The 18,682-nt window shown below is 45.6% G+C and overlaps 2 protein-coding genes across 6 annotated transcripts in view; one reads left to right on the top strand and one right to left on the bottom strand.

The window, feature by feature from the left end:
• The window catches only part of LOC120865396 (zinc finger protein 25-like), a 28,582-nt gene extending 25,694 nt beyond the window's left edge, over positions 1-2,888 (bottom strand). Inside the window, exons 1-4 of one of the 5 annotated variants that reach the window (XM_040242674.1) lie at positions 2,224-2,718; positions 1,543-1,739; positions 720-791; positions 500-612 (exon numbers count right to left, since the gene is read on the bottom strand). In XM_040242674.1, the coding sequence (XP_040098608.1) occupies positions 500-514 (15 nt within the window). In that variant the 5' untranslated portion in view covers positions 515-612; positions 720-791; positions 1,543-1,739; positions 2,224-2,718. The other 4 variants (XM_040242673.1, XM_040242671.1, XM_040242670.1 and 1 more) reach the window with 4 other exon arrangements.
• LOC120865111 (ral guanine nucleotide dissociation stimulator-like) lies at positions 1,814-17,828 on the top strand. Its single transcript, XM_040242121.1, has 7 exons — positions 1,814-1,823; positions 2,389-2,924; positions 13,913-14,194; positions 14,823-15,016; positions 15,626-15,685; positions 16,617-16,810; positions 17,087-17,828. The coding sequence occupies exons 1-7, from the start codon at positions 1,814-1,816 to the stop codon at positions 17,275-17,277; spliced, it is 1,467 nt and encodes a 488-aa protein (XP_040098055.1). The 3' UTR covers positions 17,278-17,828.
• Positions 17,829-18,682: the final 854 nt, after the last annotated feature.

Raw genomic sequence — 18,682 nt, forward strand, 5'->3', positions numbered from 1 at the left:
GGCGGAGCCTGGTGGGCTGCCGTCTATGGGGTCGCACAGAGTTGGACATGACTGAAGCGACTTAGCAGCAGCAGCATTATGTTCTGAGGGGCTTCCCTCATGGCTCAGATGGTAAAGAATCTGCCTGCAGTGTGGGAGATCTGGGTTCAATCCCTGGGTTGGAGAAAACCCTGGAGAAAGATATGGCAAATTGCTCCACTATTCTTGCCTGGAAAATTCCATGGACAGAGGAATATGGCGGGCTACAGACCATGGGGTTGCAGAGAGTCAGGGACGACTGAGCACACACATTATGTTTTGACCTCACAGACTCACTGAAGGGTCTTGGGGTTCCCAGAACACACCTTGTAACTGTTGTTGTATTCAAACAATATCTTCCCCAAAGGCGATTTTTAATGATTTCCACTTTTCTAATTTAATATATGGGCTCTCTTTCATAAAACTCACTGAAAACTTACACACAGAGTGAAATAAAGAAAGAGGTAAATAAATGACTCACCCTGTACTTGTTCATTTTCTGCTGCTATTGGAAAGTATAGAAACTATGAAGTCAGGACAGGAAAAGTTGAAAGACAGAAGTCCTAAGAGACCTTATCTTGAAGTCAGGATCACCTGTGAGAAATTTACATACAACATTTTAGTAAAAGATAAACCTCTGGGAAAAAGTCCCTTTGAGCCACGAGAAGGAATAGGAAGGACCACGATAAAGGAGTACCCACCTGTCCATTGGTGACTCATAGAATCTTGATGAATCTGGACATTTTTGAATCTAAACATGTTTTTCCTATTGGCTGTTTCAAAAATTATGTGTCCATTACTAAATAATACAAACAATTGAAAACTTATATGTCCAATAATAGCAGATTAGTTAATCAAGGTATATAATATATATCCAAAGTATGGAACCCTATACTGGCATTACAAATAATGTTTGTAGAGAGAAATATCTATTAATATGGAAAAATCTTTAAGTTACATAACAATTTTGCCTATCAATATTATAAACCCCAAAAGGTTAGAAAGTCTTCAAAGCTCTCAAAAATAGGATGTTTCTTCTTCCTAAATTTCATTTTCTCCAAAATCACTTTTTCAAAAACTTTGACTATAAATGGTATAGTGACAGGGAGGCTCCAGCTCTGCTAAGCTCTATTAACCTAGTGATGGTTTAATTCCATGCTTTTATCTTTAACATGAGAAGGAATTAGGTAATTTTAAACAATCATGTACTATTCTAATTCTGTAAATCTTCAATTCAACACCACAGATACAATAGAACTGGGGAATGCACTGTCCCCTCCAACCTTGGACTGGGGCCTAGAGCAAATAAAGAGCAGATAGGCATTGATGAATTCTGACATAGCCGTCTAATCTCTTCATAGTGACACAAATTTAACGTCTAAAACAACAATTTGGCAGCATAATCCCCAAACAGGCACTTCATGTAGCGAGCAAAAGTTAACTAGATGCCATAATGTGAGGTCCTTCCCATATGCAGAGGATACCACTTCCAGCTGCCCTGGTACTTACAAAACATCTACTTACTAAGTCTAGATGCACCATCCAATCAGAGGCCGTATGGTATCACCTTCATAATATGGAGCATGGATGAAATCGTAGTTTTCATCTTTTTAAAAAGTCTGTCCCATTTCCAACCTGGCTTGGATACGATTCTTAGCTTCTCCAGTAAAACTTAAAATTCAGGGTTTCAACTATGGTTTAAATTTATGTTTAACAGCCATCTGAGAATACACAGGTCAGAGAATGCATAAGGGCCTTAATTAACCTTTTACACAGGGGTTCTAAGGAAAATAGAATGCTGCAAGGTAAGATTCCTGGAGAAGGAAATGGCAACCCACTCCGGCATCCTTTTCTGTAAAATCTCATGGACAGTGGAGCCTGGTGGGCTGCAGTCCATGGGCTCCCAAAGAGTCAGCCACGACTAAGCGACTAACACTAAGGTAAGACTAGATCCACGACATGCTGGTGGTACTCAGGGACAATCACTGTATTAAATAAAACTTCAGGGTGGGAAACAGCATGAATACGGAGTAAAACAAATCAGAATTTAAATCCCACCTGCTAATGATGGCTAATCCAGTTTAGCTCTCTGAACCTTTAGAATCTGTATTTATTAAATGGAGGTGGTTAATACCGATTCAAAGGATGGTTATTATTAAATGAGCCAATGATGAAAAGAACAGCATAATGAGAAAAGCAGCTCACCTTTATTGAAGCCTCATCATACTTCATATACACTACCCTATTTAATACAAGAAACGACCCTAACGGCTATTGTACTCTTCCAGATGCGTATCAGAGTCCTACCGGATTAAGCTGCCCATTTACCGGCGGGCTCTGGAGTTGAGCCCAGGTCCCCTGGTTTCACAGCGCCACGTCTCCAGCAGCCAGCGCCGCCCACGCGCCGGCGCGGACGTGACGCGCTTGGGATACACGTCACAATCGGCCTTTCTCGCGCGCCCCAGGCCTGCTCCAGCCACCCCTTTCACGCAGCTCGAGAAACGCGGCTCCTGGGGAAGAACGGGGCTGCAGACAACCGTCCCTCCGCCAGGCCCCTTGCCTGGCCTCCTCCCCAGGCCTCCTCGAAGGGCAGTCCGGCGCGCAGAGCGGGGCGGCCGTCGGCTGCCAGATTTCCCGACTCGGCGCAGCCGCGGAAACCCGGCTTCCCCCCAACCCGGCCTAGCGCCCGTAGTGAGGCCTCCGACACACCTGCAGGGGCTCGGCCTTCGCTCCTGGCCCGCGCAGGTTCCAGGCCCGCCCTCTGCGGCGCCGAGCGGACCTGGAGGCTCCTGAGTGCTCTCCCCCCGGGGGCGTTAGGTGGACAATGGCGACTACTGAACGGAGGTGGAATTGCTCATGCGCGGAAGGCTTCTGCGCCCCACTCGGGAATTGCGCTTCCACTTTGGGTGACGTCACGAGGATCGGCTTCCCGCGATCTGAGCTGGTCCTTTCTTTACTCTCAGTGGAGACGGGTTAGAGCTGGCCCTCCCCAGTGTGCGGTTTGAAAACAGGAAACTACTGTGAGGTAGTGCGATGAATAGCCATGGTAATATTTAAAGATAGTACTCGAAGCTAGGGGGATGAACAATGCGTAGTAAATGGTGTCAAGTTTTCTCACTTTATCTTTCATCCTAAATTCACGTGGTAATTGGGGTGGCCATCTCTTATCAGTTAATTGCTTTTATCCAGATGAAAAGTAAAGCTTATCAAGTAGTTACAACTTGTAAACGAAGAGCCTGGGAGTTTACCACCCGCAGGCGGAGATGGGGTGCTATCTTCCTAGATGTTTGTTTACATTTCAAAGACATGGCTCCAAGGCTTTTAAAGGTATTCCTGGGTGGTAAAACTAACAAGAGGTTTGTTTACTTTTTAAAAAGATTTGCATGCATCTCAAAGGGACAGAAAAAGGATTTCAATTACAAGTTTTAACAAGGAAATGCTCTAAGAAAAGAGGGGAGGAAAATCTTCCCCCTTTTTGAACCAGGGAAAATTCAAGTTTTTAATATTTGTATTTAACAGGAAACTCTGTAAAACTTAATTTGAGTCAAATGACAATTTTTTTTTTCTGAGAGTTTAGTTTGGTTTTCCTTGACAAGTAATTTTAAATTCATCAGGAAATGCATAATTTCAAAAGAATAGGTACGAAATTTTATTGGAAATGCATACTATTGTAAACATAATTTAAAATTTGGTGCTGGCTTCAAAGGAGAATAGAAACAGATCCAAATACATAAGAACTGAATATGTGTTAAAATTGTTATTTAAAACTGAAAATAGTTTGGAATATTCAATGATTTGAGAAAATAGGGTTATTAATGGTACATGAATTCAGCATGTAAAGTTAAAAAGCAAACCATCGATTACTTAGAATATAAATAAAAAGTTTTAAAGGACATAATTTGATATAGCATGAAATAAAAAGCAGAAACAACAAAGAATATAACAAAGTGAAATCAGATTGAGAAAATATATTGAATGGTTATGAGACACAGGTTTAACACTCGTGCATAAACTACTCACAAATTAATTGAGAGATGAATATCCAATATGTAATAAAAATAGAAAAATATCCTGTTGCAGATTTTCATACAATCTACGATGCAGTGGACTGCCAGATGCTTCAGTATTCTATTTACTATTGCAAAAGAAAATATATGGACAGTTAAATTATGACAGGCCATTCACTTTAAACATGCATTACAAATCCAATTTCAAAGCTATTAAAATATGACAAAAAGCATGTCTTAGAAACACTGAAGTGTAATCATAAGAAAGTACAATTAGTTACTATGTATATGAAAACTTTGTAACATCACCAGACATCAAGGAAATCTTAAAATGAACATGAAACACTATTTTGTCTACAGGTTTCAAGTTTCATTCCTTTTAGAAATTACTGCCTTAAGTAAAAACCCACACAGAAATTGCCCGAATTTTAGTTTCTTCATACCACTTACCCCAGTGATTTCTCTTTGACAGGTCCCAGGAAATGATGGTAGAGTAAATTTGTAGAATGATGCTATTTATGTGGCCATTTTATGGTCAGGAATTTTGGGTGTCTCTTAAGAGCATTTGAGTTTCTCTGCATTTCTCCAGTATCTAGATCTTCTTAAACTATGTTTTGTGCCTATTCAGTGAATTTGGCCCAAGTTTACTGAAAACCCAGCTTCATATTTTAGAAGTCAGTAAATTTCAAGATAAGTGGCAGTTTGGGGTCGTTGGTGAAGACTTTAGATAAAGTGAACTTTTGCTTTGAGCTCAGGTACCAACTGCACACCACAGGACTGAAACTACTCTTTTGAAACAAGGAGGAGGACCACCTAGAAGACATCACCCTGATCTGACACCTTTCATCAAACTGTATGAAAGTGTACATGGTATAATTGTAGTAACAGATGACTTAACAAGAAAAAAAAAAAAGGTGAAGATAACCATATAAACACCAAGAATTCAAACAAAATATTATCAACACCTGAAGTCCCTCCTAAGGGATCACTCTCTATTACTAGTCCTGTCCTCAAAAGTAGCCTCATGCTGACTTCTTTCTTTGATTTGTCATAAAAACAAACAGTTCCCTTGGAACTACAGTTTTTATAGTTTTTATCCAGATATATGCACAGAAGTGGAATTGCTGGATCATATTTTGTAGTTCAGTTGCAACAGTAGAATGCTCTGTGACACCATGGACACCAAGGCACCAGGCTTTCCTGTTCTTCACTGTCTCCCGGAGTTTGCTTACACTCATGTCCACTGAGTCAATGATGCCATCCTATCATCTCATCCTCTGTTGCCTCCTTCTCCTTTAGCCTTCAGTCTCCAAGCATAAGGGTCTTTTCCAGTGAGTCAGCTCTTTGTATCAGGTGGCCAAAGTATTGGAGCTTCAGCTTCAACATCCATCCTTCCAATGAATATTCAGGACTGATTTCCTTTAGGATTGACTGGTTTGATCTCTTTGCAATCCAAGAGACTCTTAAGAGTCTTCTCCATCACCACAATTTGAAAGCCTCAGTTCTTTGGCACTCAGTCTTCTTTATGGTCCACCTCTCACATCTGTACATGACTACTGGAACCATAGCTTTGTATATATGGACCTTTGTTGGCAAAGTGATGGCTCTGTTTTTTAATATGCTGTCTAAGTATGTGATAGCTTTTCTTCTAAGGAGCAAGCATCTTTTAACTTCATGGCTGTAGTCACTGTCTGGAGCCCAAGAAATGTTATATTGTATTACCTGTTACAAAACAAGCCTCTTTTAGGAAAATCAAAAGTTGTATGGTCATACCTCAGAAAGCTAGTAAATAGTTATTTTCCTCAACAAAGATCTTTATCTGAAGTCAAAACACAGAAAAATTATTGAAGTCTTAGTTCTTCAAGAGTAGTACTTAAGTAGAACCAATTAGACAACGGAGGCCTTCAATCAGTAGGGCCTAATTCTCTCCTTGAGCCCGTGTGTCAAATACTCATAGTTGATAGTATTTTGTGTCATAAAGTCTGGGATAAAACTAACAGTTTAAATTAAAATGTTAAAACTATATTTCATGTGTGAGGGGACGCATCTAAGGTTTTCTGGTAACAATTTTAGGATGCTTCTCTGTAGGACCTTTGATAGGGAAGGGAGGTAGTGGGTAGCTCAAGCCATATTCAATTTTCCTTTACGTCCTCTTTCTGGTTTATAAGATGTTTATCCTCCTCTTGAGTCAGTCAGTTCATTCGCTCAGTTATGTCCGACTCTTTGACCCCCATCGACCCCATGGACTGCAGCACGCCAGGCCTCCCTGTCCATCACCAACTCCTGGAGCTTGTTCAGACTCATGTTCATTGAGTTGGTGATGCCATCCAACCATCTCATCCTCTGTCATCCCCTTCTCCTCCTGTCTTTCCCAGCATCAGGGTCTTTTCCAATGAATCAGTTCTTCGCATCAGGTGCCAAAGTATCAGAGCTTCAGATTCAGCATCAGTCCTTCCAATGAGTATTCGGGACTGATTTCCTTTAGGATAGACTGCTTTGATCTCCTTGCAGTCCAAGGGACTCTCAAGAGTCTTCTCCAACAGCACAGTTCAGAAGCATCAATTCTTCGGCGCTCAGCTTTCTTTGTGGTCCAGCTCTTACATCCATACATGACTAGTGAAAAAATCCTCTTAGTGAGCAGTTAAGAAACCCTAGAAAGGGAGTTCTAGTTCTGAATAGTTCACCCTGGATTCATATTTGACACCAACCATTCCCCTGGGTTTGAACACTGCAGCAGGTAGATTCTGAAGCTCTTCACCTTAAGAAAAACCATGCCTTGGCTGGTAGAAACCAGAGAGACAGAGAAATAACATTTGGAGGCTTAATACAAATTGTTGAGTGAACACTAATGCAAAATCAGACCTAATAATTCTACCTGTAGAATTTGACTACTTAACATATATACATTATCTCCAAACATTATATTTTTTAATTCAAAAGGCTGGAGGCCTAATTTTTAACTGCTTTATTGAGGCATAATTCATGGCTGTGCAATTCACCAATTTTTATTGTAAACAGCAGTAGCTTTCAGGATATTCAGTGTTGTGGAACCATCATCATAATCATTTTAGAGCCTTGTCATCATCCAAAAACACACCTTTTACTCATAGCAGTCAATTCCCACTACCGTCCTAATTGTGGACACAATGAATCTACTTTCTGTCACTGTAGGTTTGCTTGTTCCACAGTGGAGAGCTTGTCTACTCCATAAATGGAATTATACAATATGTGGTGTTCTTGAATGACTTCTCTCACTTACCATAAGTTTGTAAACCCTAACAGTGAATCGTACAGAGTTTGGTTTCTTGTAACTGTAAGACTGTGAAGGTGGCAAGTGTGAAGGTTGACTGCTTTTGCCCACAGTGCCCTAGATCCCAGCAGCGGTTCCTGCCATTCCTCAGAAGACCACCAGAGGGTGGTGTGTAGCTGCTTCTGACAAGCACACTGTCCCATTCCAAAGTGGTTCCTTTCCGAGTTCAGTCAGTTCAGTCGCACAGTCATGTCTGACTATTTGCGACTTGGTGGACTGCAGCACACCAGGCCTCCCTGTCCATCATAGACTCCTCTAGCCTCCTCAAACTCATGTCCATAGAGTGGGTGATACCATCCAACCATCTCATCTTCTGTTGTCCCCATCTGCCTTCAATCTTTCCCAGTATCAGGGTCTTTTCCAATGAGTCAGTTCTTCACATCAGGTGGCCAAAGTATTGGAGTTTCAGTTTAGCATCAGTTCTTTCAATGAATATTCAGGATTGATTTCCTTTTGGATGGACTGGTTGGATCTCCTTGCAGTCCACCGGACTCTCAAGAGTTTTCTCCAACACCTCAGTTCAAAAGCATCAATTCTTCTGTGCTCAGCTTTCTCTATAGTCCAAGTCTCACATCCATACATGACTACTGGAAAAACCACATCTCTGACTAGATGGACCGTTGTCAGCAAAGTAATGTCTCTACTTTTAATATGCTGTCTAGATTGGCCATAGCTTTACTTTCAAGGAGCAAGCATCTTTTAATTTCACAGCTGCAGTCACCATCTGCAGTGATTTTGGAGCCCAGGAAAATAAAGTCTGTCGCTGTTTCCATTGTTTGACAAGGTTTTTTTGTTTGATTTTGTCTTCAACCTCATTTGGAAGCTAATTAAAATCGCATCTAGTGATAAGTTGAACAACTGACTGAAAGTTGTTTCTTGTGATACAAGCATTTAATTTTATGTGTCCACCCCTTTTCTCTGTCCACGTTTGTCCCTTCCTCTCGATGTCTATATACAGCTATTTATAGGTATATCATATTTCACTATCTATATAGTTTATTAGATATATTTTTCAATCACATTCCCTTTTTTGTGTGTGATTTGGATCTTTGGGTGTGACAAGGATCTGTGTCCTTGAAAATTATGTTTCTAATTGTGGAAGAAAGGAGAAAAGATGTCACAGAGAAGTTAAGTAGAAATGTCAAAGTTCTCAGTTTGATTGGATGTATCTGTAGACAACTACCAGAATATTTTAGCATACATGTAATATCTAGCTCTTTCCACTGAGAAGACCTAGAAAACAATGATCAAATCAGAAGTAAGGATTCCAAACATCCTACTGTTCCATATTTAATATTCAATGTCATTTTCCAATAAAAGAAACCAAAGCTTATTGGAGAAATGACTGATTCTAGTCCTAAGCAGGAGTTCACAAGAGTAACTTGAAGCATCTTGCCAAACCAGATAACAGTAAGCATTCAGAGTACAAGGGTCACATCAAAAGTACTTGAACAGATTTCAGGTGTTGAAAGATGGGGCAATTTAAGTTCAGTTCAGTTCAGTCACTCAGTCATGTCCGACTCTTGGTGACCCCATGAAATGCAGCACACCAGGCCTCCCCTCACCAACTCCCAGAGTTCACACAAACTCATGTCCATTGAGTCAGCGATGCCATCTAAGCATCTCATCTTCTGTCATCCCTTTCTCTTTCTGCCTTTGACCTTTCCCAGCATCAGAGACTTTTCAAATGAGTCAGCTCTTTGCATCAGATGGCAAAAATATTGGAGTTTCAGCTTCAACATCAGTCCTTCCAATGAACACCCAGGACTGATCTCCTTTAGGATGGACTGGTTGGATCTCCTTGCAGTCCAAGGGACTCTGAAGAGTCTTCTCCAACACCACAGTTCAAAAGCATCAATTCTTCTGGGCTCAGCTTTCTTTAGATTCCAACTCTCACATCCATACCTGACTACTGGAAAAACCATAGCTTTGACTAGACAGACCTTTGTTGACAAAGTAATGTCTCTGCTTTTTAATATGCTATCTAGGTGGCTGCAATCACCATCTGCAGTGATTTTAGAGCCCCCCAAAATAAAGTCAGCCACTGTTCCCACTGGTTCCCCACCTATTTGCCATGAAGTGATGGGACCAGATGCCATGGTCATAGTTTTCTGAATGGTCATCTTTAAGCCAACTTTTTCACTCTCTTTTTCAGTTTCATCAAGAGGCTCTTGAGTTGTTCTTCTCTTTCTGCCATAAGGGTGGTGTCATCTACATATCTTAGGTCATTGATATTTCTCTCAGCAATCTTGATTCCAGCTTGTACTTCTTCCAGCCCTGTTGGGAGCCGCATTAGGCACTACTGACAAAATAGAGGCATGGCCCTAAACCCCCTCCCTTTGTTCCGTAGGCATGGACCTGGAATGAAGGAGTTAGGCTTTGTGATTCTGACTTGCTTTTTCCTTTCCTCGGCTGAATTGACTGAAGAGAATATTAAGGTGCTTATTGTTTTTGAGAGGAGCATGAGAAGGCATAAAGCCTTCTGCAGCTGTGCTCAAAGAATAATTCATAAAGTTAATCACTGACATTTGTTCAAGGACTTTTACAAAAGAGTGTTCCAGGGTGAGCATGGAGGCCGCAGCTTGAGACCATGGGAGGGATTCCTATCTGAAGCCTATTTGTGAGAAAAGTGTTTATGGCAAAAAAAGTTTGCTGAATTTAGGGCTTAGGAATAATTAAAATAGTTAGAAGCTAAAGACTTAAGGATTGCTGTAATGTTACAATATTCTACTATAGCTTATAAAAATTAGGGACTTTAGAGATATTATTAGCTAGAAGCCCTTTCTAAGAAATAGTGAGCTTAGGATACTAGGGGCAAATAGGACTTAGAAAGATAAGAATTAAACTGAGGAATGTGGTATGCAGCCCAGACATCAGCATGAGTTACAGTGTATTCACAAGGACACATGAGAAAAAGTAGATAAGAGAATCGCTGAGGAAGGAACTCCTTTTGAGGGGCAACAATGATTTTTGGAAAAAAATAAATCTGGGTCAATGGGAACTAAAAATATCAAACCTCTAACCTAATGCTTTTGTGAAAGTATAAAAGAGAATCATGAGCTTGAAATAAACAGGCAGTCCAAAAAAACTGAGAGTCTGCCTCAGTTTCTCGCCGACACCGCCCATCCCTTCAGGTTGAATCCCTGGCTGCTGGAGCTGGACTCTGGCACAGCCCAGTGTTTCTCATGATGTACGCTACATATAAGTTAAATAAGCAGGGTGACAATATACAGCCTTGACGTACTCCTTTTCCTATTTGGAACCAGTCTGTTGTTCCACGTCCAGTTCTAACTGTTGCTTCCTGACCTACATACAGGTTTCTCAAGAGGCAGATAAGGGGCCCTGGTATTCCCATATCTTGAAGAATTTCCCACAGTTTATTGTGATCCACACAGTCAAAGACTTTGGCATAGTCAATAAAGGAGAAGTAGATGTTTTTTTCTGGAACTCTCTTGCTTTTTCCATGATCCAATGGATGTTGGCAATGTGATCTGATTCCTCTGGCTTTTCTAAATCCAAGTTGAACATCTAGAAGCTCACAGTTCATGTACTGTTGAAGCCTGGCTTGGAGAATTTGAAGCATTACTTTGCTAGCGTGTGAGATGAGTGCAATTGTGCGGTAGTTTGAGCATTCTTTGGCATTGCCTTTCTTTGGGATTGGAATGAAAACTGACCTTCTCCAGTCCTGTGGCCTCTGCTGAGTTTTCCAAATTTGCTGGCATATTGATTGCAGCACTTTCACAGCATCATGTTTTAGGATTTGAAATAGCTCCCCTGGAATTCCATCACCTCTGCTAGCCTTGTTCGTAGTGATGTTTCCTAAGGCCCACATGACTTCGCATCTCAAGATGTCTGGCTCTAGGTGAATGATCACGCTATCTGCCATTAGAGCAGTGTTATCTGCATATATGAGGTTGTTGATATTTCTCCAGGCAATCTTGATTCCACCTTGTGCTTCATCCAGCTCAGCATTTTGCGTGATGTACTGTGCCTAGAAGTTAAATAAGCAGAGTGACAATACAAGCCTTGATGTTCTCCTTTCCCAATTTTCATGCAGTTTGTTGTTCCACATTCAGCTCTAACTGTTGCTTCTTGACCTGTATACAGTTTTCTCATGAGGCAGGTAATGTTTTCTGCTATTCCCATCTCTTTAAGAATTTTCCACAATTTGTTGTGATCCACCAGGCTTTCCTGGTGGCTCAGCTGGTAAAGAATCTGCCTGCAATGTGGGAGACATGGGTTTGATCCCTGGTTTGGGATGATCTCCCAGAGAAGGGTAAGGCTACCCGCTCCAGTGTTCTGGCCTGGAGAATGCATGGACTGTATAGTTCATGTTCTCACAAAGACTTGGAAACGACTGAGAGAATTTGACTAACAGAGTCGAAGGCTTTATTTTGTGTAGTCATTGAAGCAGAAGTAGATGTTTCTGTGGAATTACCTGCTTTTCTATGATCCAACAGATGTTGGCAGTTTGATCTCTTGTTCCTCTGCCTTTGAAATCCACGTTGTTCATCTGGAATTTCTTGGTTCATTTAATTGACCTAGCTGGAAGAATTTTGAGCATTAACTTTCTAGCCTGTGAAATGAGCACAGTTAAGTGGTAGTTTGAAGATTCTTTTGCATTGCCTTTTATGGGATTGGAATGAAACCTGAACTTTTCCAGCCATGTAGCTACTGCTGAGTTTTCCAAATTTGCTGGCATGTTGAGTGCAGCACTTTAACAGCATCATGTTAAATACCTCAGTGGAGGGATCTATCCCCTTCAGAAGCTTTATTTGTATTTGTAGTAATGCTTCCTAAGACCCACTTGACTTCTTACTCAAGGGTGTCTGGCTCTAGGTGAGTGACCATCCCATGTAGTTGTCCAGGTCATTAATACCTTTTTTTGTACAATTCTTCTCTGTATTCTTGCCTGTTCTTAATACCTTCCTTCTCCTTCTGTTAGGTCCACACCGTATCTGTCCTTTATTGTGCCCACCTTGGCATGAAATGTTCCCTTAGTGTCTCTAGTTATGTTGAATAGATCTCTGGTCTTTCCCTTCTATTGCTTTCCTCTGTTTCTTTGCATTTTTCCCTTAAGGTTTCTTATCTCTCTTTGCTATATTTTGGAACTCTGATTTAACATGGTTACATCTTTCCTTTTCTTATTTTTGTTTTGTTTCTCTTCATTTCTGAGGTATTTGTAAGGCCTTCTCAGACAAATCAGAACTTACAGCCATTTCTCAATGGGATTACTCTTATGTGCTTCTTTACTTTTAAATTGTGTGTATGTCTTATATATTTTGGGTATGAACCCTTATTAGACATGAGAATTGCCAATAGTTTCTCCATTTCCTACTTCAGTTCTCATTGTATTGATGGTTCCCCATGCAGACGCGTTTGAGTTTGATGTAGTCTCACTTGTCTACTTTTCCTTTCACTTCTTTTGCTTTCGAAATTGCATCCAAACTTCACTGCCAAGACTGATGTACAGGAATATGGCATCATTTTATGGTTTCAGTTCTTTGATTCAAGGTTTTAATCCATTAGCAATTAGGAAGCCTTAGATCCTAGAAATCGCTTACCATCCCTCCCTATTTAGGGGCAGTGTTCCTCTGGCCTCTAGAGAGTGAGCGCAGGTACACACACACACACCGGAGCACAGTGAATATGAAAAGGACTGTGGGGTGGGAACAAAAGAGGGACAGATATGAGGAAGGTAATAGGAATATACAGGGGCTGGAGGCACTGCCTGCCTGAGACACGGACTCCCACAGTCTCCAGGTCTTGTCCCACTGATGTCTGAGGACCTCCCTAAAGTCCATGTGGGCATCATCCCTGGTGTGCAGGTGGGGACCAGGCCAGGCTTTGAGAGACACAAGGATTTATCCAGGATGGAGAAGAACAGGTAGGAAACTGGAGGTAAGACTGGACCCAGGTCTGTCTTCTCAGATCTGCACACAGACCCTGCCCCGGAGCTGTGTGGAGGGCTGTGTAGAGCAACTGTGTGAGCCCAGGGTCTGCGAGGATGAGGGATGAGCAGTCAGTATCCCAAGGGTTGTGTGCAGAGGTGTCAACTGTCAATTCAAGGAAGGGGCCCCCGGAGGTGAAGTCACTTCCTTGAGGGCAGACCCTAACAGAACTCAGAACCCTGTCACCAGGCACCCGCCTCCTAGCAACAGTGCCACAGCCAGTTGGCTCACTCAGCTGGAGAGACTTCATCCAGAAGGATGTTCTCCTGCTGTGTCTCGACTGACCAGGGCTTCTGCTTCAGGAAACCCTGGAGGGAGAGGTTTTTCAGATGTTTCAGGCGGTTCAGTGCTCAACCCGGATGCCTCTGGTCCTTTACCAGGAGGTCACCTAAGGTAACCCCAGGCAACCTAGAGCTGGCCACACCAGGCCAAGCCACCACTGGGAGCCATCCCTGGGCAGTGCCAGCTGCCCTCATCTCCATGTGGGGGGAAGTGGAACTTGAGGGGAGGTTCTCCCTCTGGGCAGGAACAGGATGGTGGTTACCTGGTGGTCCTGTCACGGTCCCACCTGAGGACAGGCTGGCAGTGGTGAAACAGCATCCCTGAGGTGCTCTTTTCTGTGCCAGTGTGGATCCAAGGTCCTCATGTGGTCAGGTGTCTGCATCCTTGGTGGAGGTCAGTGGGGAGAGTGGTGGGCGTGTGTCTGGAGGGGAGATGTCTGGGGGTCCGAGAAGCACCACAGGCAGCTGGCCGGTGCCCTGAGACTTTCTGCCTGGATGCCGGGCACTTGTTCACAGGGCTCCTCACGGGACTGCAGACAGGAGCCAGTCCACGGAGCACCCTGCTCCATCTCCTTGCACGACAGACCGGAGCCCCACACCAGCAACAGAGCCCAGGGCAGGCACAGGGTGAGTGCCAGCCAGGAGGCAATCCTACGCCCAGGAGGTTCCAGGTCCCAGAGCCACCCTGGCCCTTCCCTGGGTCCCTCCTAGAGTCCTGCTCCGAAAGGAACCTGGGACTGTCATCTCTGCAAGGCGCCCTCATGGGCCAGGCCCTACTTGTCCAGCTGCAAAATCACTTCACCTACATGTGGGAATCTCAGAAGGAGATTGTGATAGGATTTCACTTCATGTTCCCCAAGGAGCCTCTCTGCATGTTTCTATGGTGTATCCTGTGTTAACTCCATCCCAGGTATCCATGTGGGCCTGAGAATCCTAATGCCTCTCACCCCAGTTTCAGCCTCTCTCACCCCAGTTCTCATCCCCAGAATGGGATGTTGTGGTCATCACCACAGGGATGATGCAGTTAACACACGGGAGCTGTCCAATACAAACTGCCCCAAGGCGCTAACACGTAACCATGGCCCAGCGCCAGTTCACTCGTGATGCCGGGACGCTTATTCTACGGAGGGCACTGCTGCCCCTCCTCCTGTCATGAGTCCTGGAGGCTTGGGGACTGAGTCTGAGCTCCAGCACGTGCCTTCCTGGAGTCTTTGGTGCTGCCTCTGACTCGTGTCTCTGCTGTGTTCCACCCTAGGGGAAAAGTGTGTCCACAGGGGACAGGAATGAGACCTGCAGGGTGTTGAGCGTCCAGAGATGCAGACTGGAGACGTTGGTGGGCAAGCTGGTGCCTGCCTTCCTGGGCGGTGACCCTGCCTACCTCCCCACATTCCTGGGCACCTACAGGGCTTTTGGCACCCCCCAGCAGGTGCTGGACCTTCTTTTCACGAGGTGAGCACTTCCCCTCCCCACTGGGTACTCGGGGAGACCTGGCCACTGTCCAGCTGTGAGTCGTGAGAATGTCTCTCCACCTCTGTGAGCCCCAGTTGGCCCCACTCTACACTTGAGGGGAAAGGGAGGAGCGCCCCCCTGGGCGGACTACGTGGGTGCGTCCTGGAACATGGTTTCTCAGAACCTGGGCCCCTGGAATGGCTGTGGTTGTGCTGAGACAGAATGTTCCTCCTCCCCTCGAGGAAGCCTCTGTCTCCGTTGTCTCTGTGCCTTTGACTTTGGCCCAAAGAATTTTCCCAATTGCTAGGTGAGGCGTAAGGGGTGCCCTGTCCTGAGTGAGTGACAGCAAGGTCCCTGGGAGAGATCAGTGGTGCCCCAGGCACTTGGATGGGGCTGGTTGGGCTCATTTGTTCCTGAAATAGAGAGGAAGGCGCACGAGGTGCAAGCAATTTTCTAGGAAGAAGCATCATGTAATGCATGGAGCAGACAGCAGTCCTGCCCCCCAGGGCTTCAGTTTTCCAGAGTGGGGAATGTGGGGGGGGAACCCTGTCACACTAGCCGTCACATCCAGGCGTGTCTGCAGTACTGTCCATGTGACGCCTCCTGTAGGTACGGATGCATCCTCCCTTACTGCGATGAGGATGGTGGACCCCTGCACCAGCTGAAAATGTGAGTGGATTGTGACTCAAGAGAGAGTGACTTCCTATCCCAGAGAACTGCCTGGATTAATGGGATGCTGATTGGGCAGGGCTGTCAGAATCCTGGATCCCACATAGCTGGGCACCAAGGTCTGGGGAGCTTCTCCTGGAAAAGAGGAAAGGAGGCCAAAAGACCTGTGGAGGGGTCTGGGGTGCTGTGAGGAGCATCTGGGAGGTCAGAGGTCAGAGTCCACCCATGCAAGTCCACACCCGTACCCTGTCCATCCCAGTCCTGCCTCTACCCCCGATCCTGGGACCCAGAACACAAAGTGTGGAGATCATCCAGATCACTGTCTGGTGGAACCTCGGTGGGGTGATCAGCTGGTGCGGCTCAGTGGACCCAGTGACACTCAGGGGACAGCTGAGCCCTCGCTGGGGAAGGATGAGTGTCAGTGATGGGAGGAGACACAGGTGCATCTTTAGCGGACGAGGCAGCCCTTTGATGTAGGAGGTAAATGTGCGGTGAGAGGAGGCCCGCAGGAAGCCTGGGCAGATGACAGAGTCTGTGTGTGCCCTCCTTGGACAGATACTCCTGGGACCCCTACGTGTTCCAGAGATGCAGTGACCAGAGTAGACGCCCTGCCTGCCCTCGCAGTGGTGACACCAGGGGGAGGGGCAGGGGGAGGGACAGTGCGCCGTGCCAGGCTGCCCTCAGGAAGCAGACACATGGTCCCACCATGGATCAAGGGCTGTCACTGGAGCAGGCTCATTGGCGGCCCCTCCCCTGTGTCCAGGCCTCCTCTGCCTGGTCTGCCAGGTGAGATGGACCGTGGAGGAGAAGTGACCTCTGGATGGGCAGGGGCAGAAGGCGCAGATGCCCAGGTCCCCGCAGGGCGGCCCTGGAGTGCAGTGTGGCGGGAAGGCCAGGTCTCTGACTCTGCTGCCCATGTGACTCCCCTCAGGGCCATGGCCTCCATCCTGGGCACCTGGCTGCACCTTTACCCTGAGGATTTCCAGCAGTCCCCAGAATTTCCCTGCCTGCAGATGCTCCTGGCTTACATAGAGCTCAACATGCCTGGCTCGGACCTGGAGCAGCGAGCCCGCCATCTCCTGGCACAGCTGGAGACCCTGGAGCCCACGGAGGCAGAGGGGCATGGTGAGGAGGACTCAGGGTGGGTGAGGAGGACTGGGACGAATAAGGAAGGGAGGGGGCTGGGCCACGCAGAGCAGAGCCTCTTCAGGCTGGAACTAGGCCAGGAGCATTGAGGAGGCTCAGATCACTATTCCCCTGGACTGCAGCCTGGGAGGACTTCCTGGGGGTAGGGGGCATCTTGGATTGAGATTTCAGGGCCAAGTAGCGAGTATGTTCCTGTCTTTGGGATCCATGGACAAGCAGTCTTACTGACAGTGTTTTCTCTTCTGGGAAATACAGCACCTGCTGGAGAAGAAGCTCTGGAAACATCACCAGAACTCACGCCATCAGCACCCCTAATCCCTGCAGCAGCTCCACAGTCAGAGCAAGCTCAAAGCCCAGCTCCCACTCAAGTTCAAGATCTGCATCAAGTAAACATGCCAGCTCCAAACCCAGAGCCACAGCATGCTCACACCCTGGCTCTCACTTAAGCTGAGAGGCGAGGAAAAGTACCTCCAGGCTCCAGTTGTAGATCCAGAGAACGTGCAAGAAACAGCTCTCTTCCTCCTTCAGAGCCAGAATCACCCAGAAATCCTGTGCCAGCCCTGCTTCTACAGCCTCAGTCCCCAGGCTTAAACCAGCCTCGGCCAGGGCACTGCCTGGGCTCTGGAGCCTCTTGGTGTTTTGCAATCAGCCGTGGCTCTGGTGTTATCCAGCTGTGGTTCTAGAGACCCAGCTACCCAGCTTTTCCAGTAGCTCAGGTACTGGAGCCGGTTCCTCCCCTAACATCCCTGGAGCCGGTCTCAGATCGTCAGCGAGCCTTGCCTTGCCCGGCAGATGGTGTGCTGCCCCCATGCCTCCACCAGGCCTGGAGCCCGTCTCTCCACCCTGATAATTCCCTCTCTTAATATGTGTGTGTTTTTTTAATTACATGTACAAACTTATTTTTTGTATGAGATAAAGTTACTTAGATAGAAATGGAATTCTCTGACTTTTTCAATTGTACGTGTGAGCGGCATGGAGAACATTCACTACGTTACATGACCCCATCCATTGTCTGTTGCAGAGCATCTGCATCCTATTTGACGCCAACTATTATCTTGGGCTCCAAAATCACTGCAGATGGTGACTGCAGCCATGAAATTAAAAGACACTTACTCCTTGGATGAAAAGTTATGACCAACCTAGATAGCATATTACAAAGCAGAGATATTACTTTGCTCAGAGCGGTCCGTCTAATCAGGGCTATGGTTTTTCCAGTGGTCATGTATGGATGCGAGTGTTGGACTGTGAAGAAAGCTGAGCACTGAAGAATTGATGCTTTTGAACTGTGGTGTTGGAGAAGACTCTTGTGAGTCCCTTGGACTGCCAGGAGATCCAACCAGTCCATCCTAAAAGAGACCAGTCCTGTGTGTTTATTGGAAGGACTGCTGCTGAGGTGAAACTCCAGTACTTTGGCCACCTCATGCGAAGAGTTGACTCATTGGAAAAGACCCTGATGCTGGGAGGGATAGAGGACAGGAGGGAAGGGGTTGACAGAGGATGAGATGGCTGGGTGGCATCACCGAATTGATGCACATGAGTTTGGTTGAACTCCTGGAGTTGGTGATGGACAGGGAGGCTTCAGGTGCTGCGATGCATAGGGTTGCAGAGTCGGACACGACTGAGCGACTGAACTGAACTGAACTGAATCCTGCAGTCTGGGAAGGCACTGCCCTCGACTCTCCCGCATCTGTTGATGGACATTAGGACTCTCACCTTTGGGCTCTTGTGTATAGTGCTGCTCTGAACACTTGTCTGCAGGCTTGGGACTGTCTGCGTTTACTTCTCTCGGGTGTTGATGTGGGAGCGGAATGCGGGCGGTGACTGAGTTCTGTGTAGTCGCCTTTGAGGGCC

This window comes from Oryx dammah, unplaced genomic scaffold (assembly GCF_014754425.2).
Source record: "Oryx dammah isolate SB20612 unplaced genomic scaffold, SCBI_Odam_1.1 HiC_scaffold_6, whole genome shotgun sequence".
Classification (NCBI taxonomy): Eukaryota; Metazoa; Chordata; class Mammalia; order Artiodactyla; family Bovidae; genus Oryx; species Oryx dammah.

Coding starts and splice junctions, on each gene's coding strand:
- LOC120865111 (XM_040242121.1), top strand. Junction 2,925..13,912: donor GAATTGCGCTTCCACTTTGG/GTGACGTCACGA, acceptor TTTCTGTGCCAG/TGTGGATCCAAGGTCCTCAT. Junction 15,017..15,625: donor CTGGACCTTCTTTTCACGAG/GTGAGCACTTCC, acceptor CGCCTCCTGTAG/GTACGGATGCATCCTCCCTT.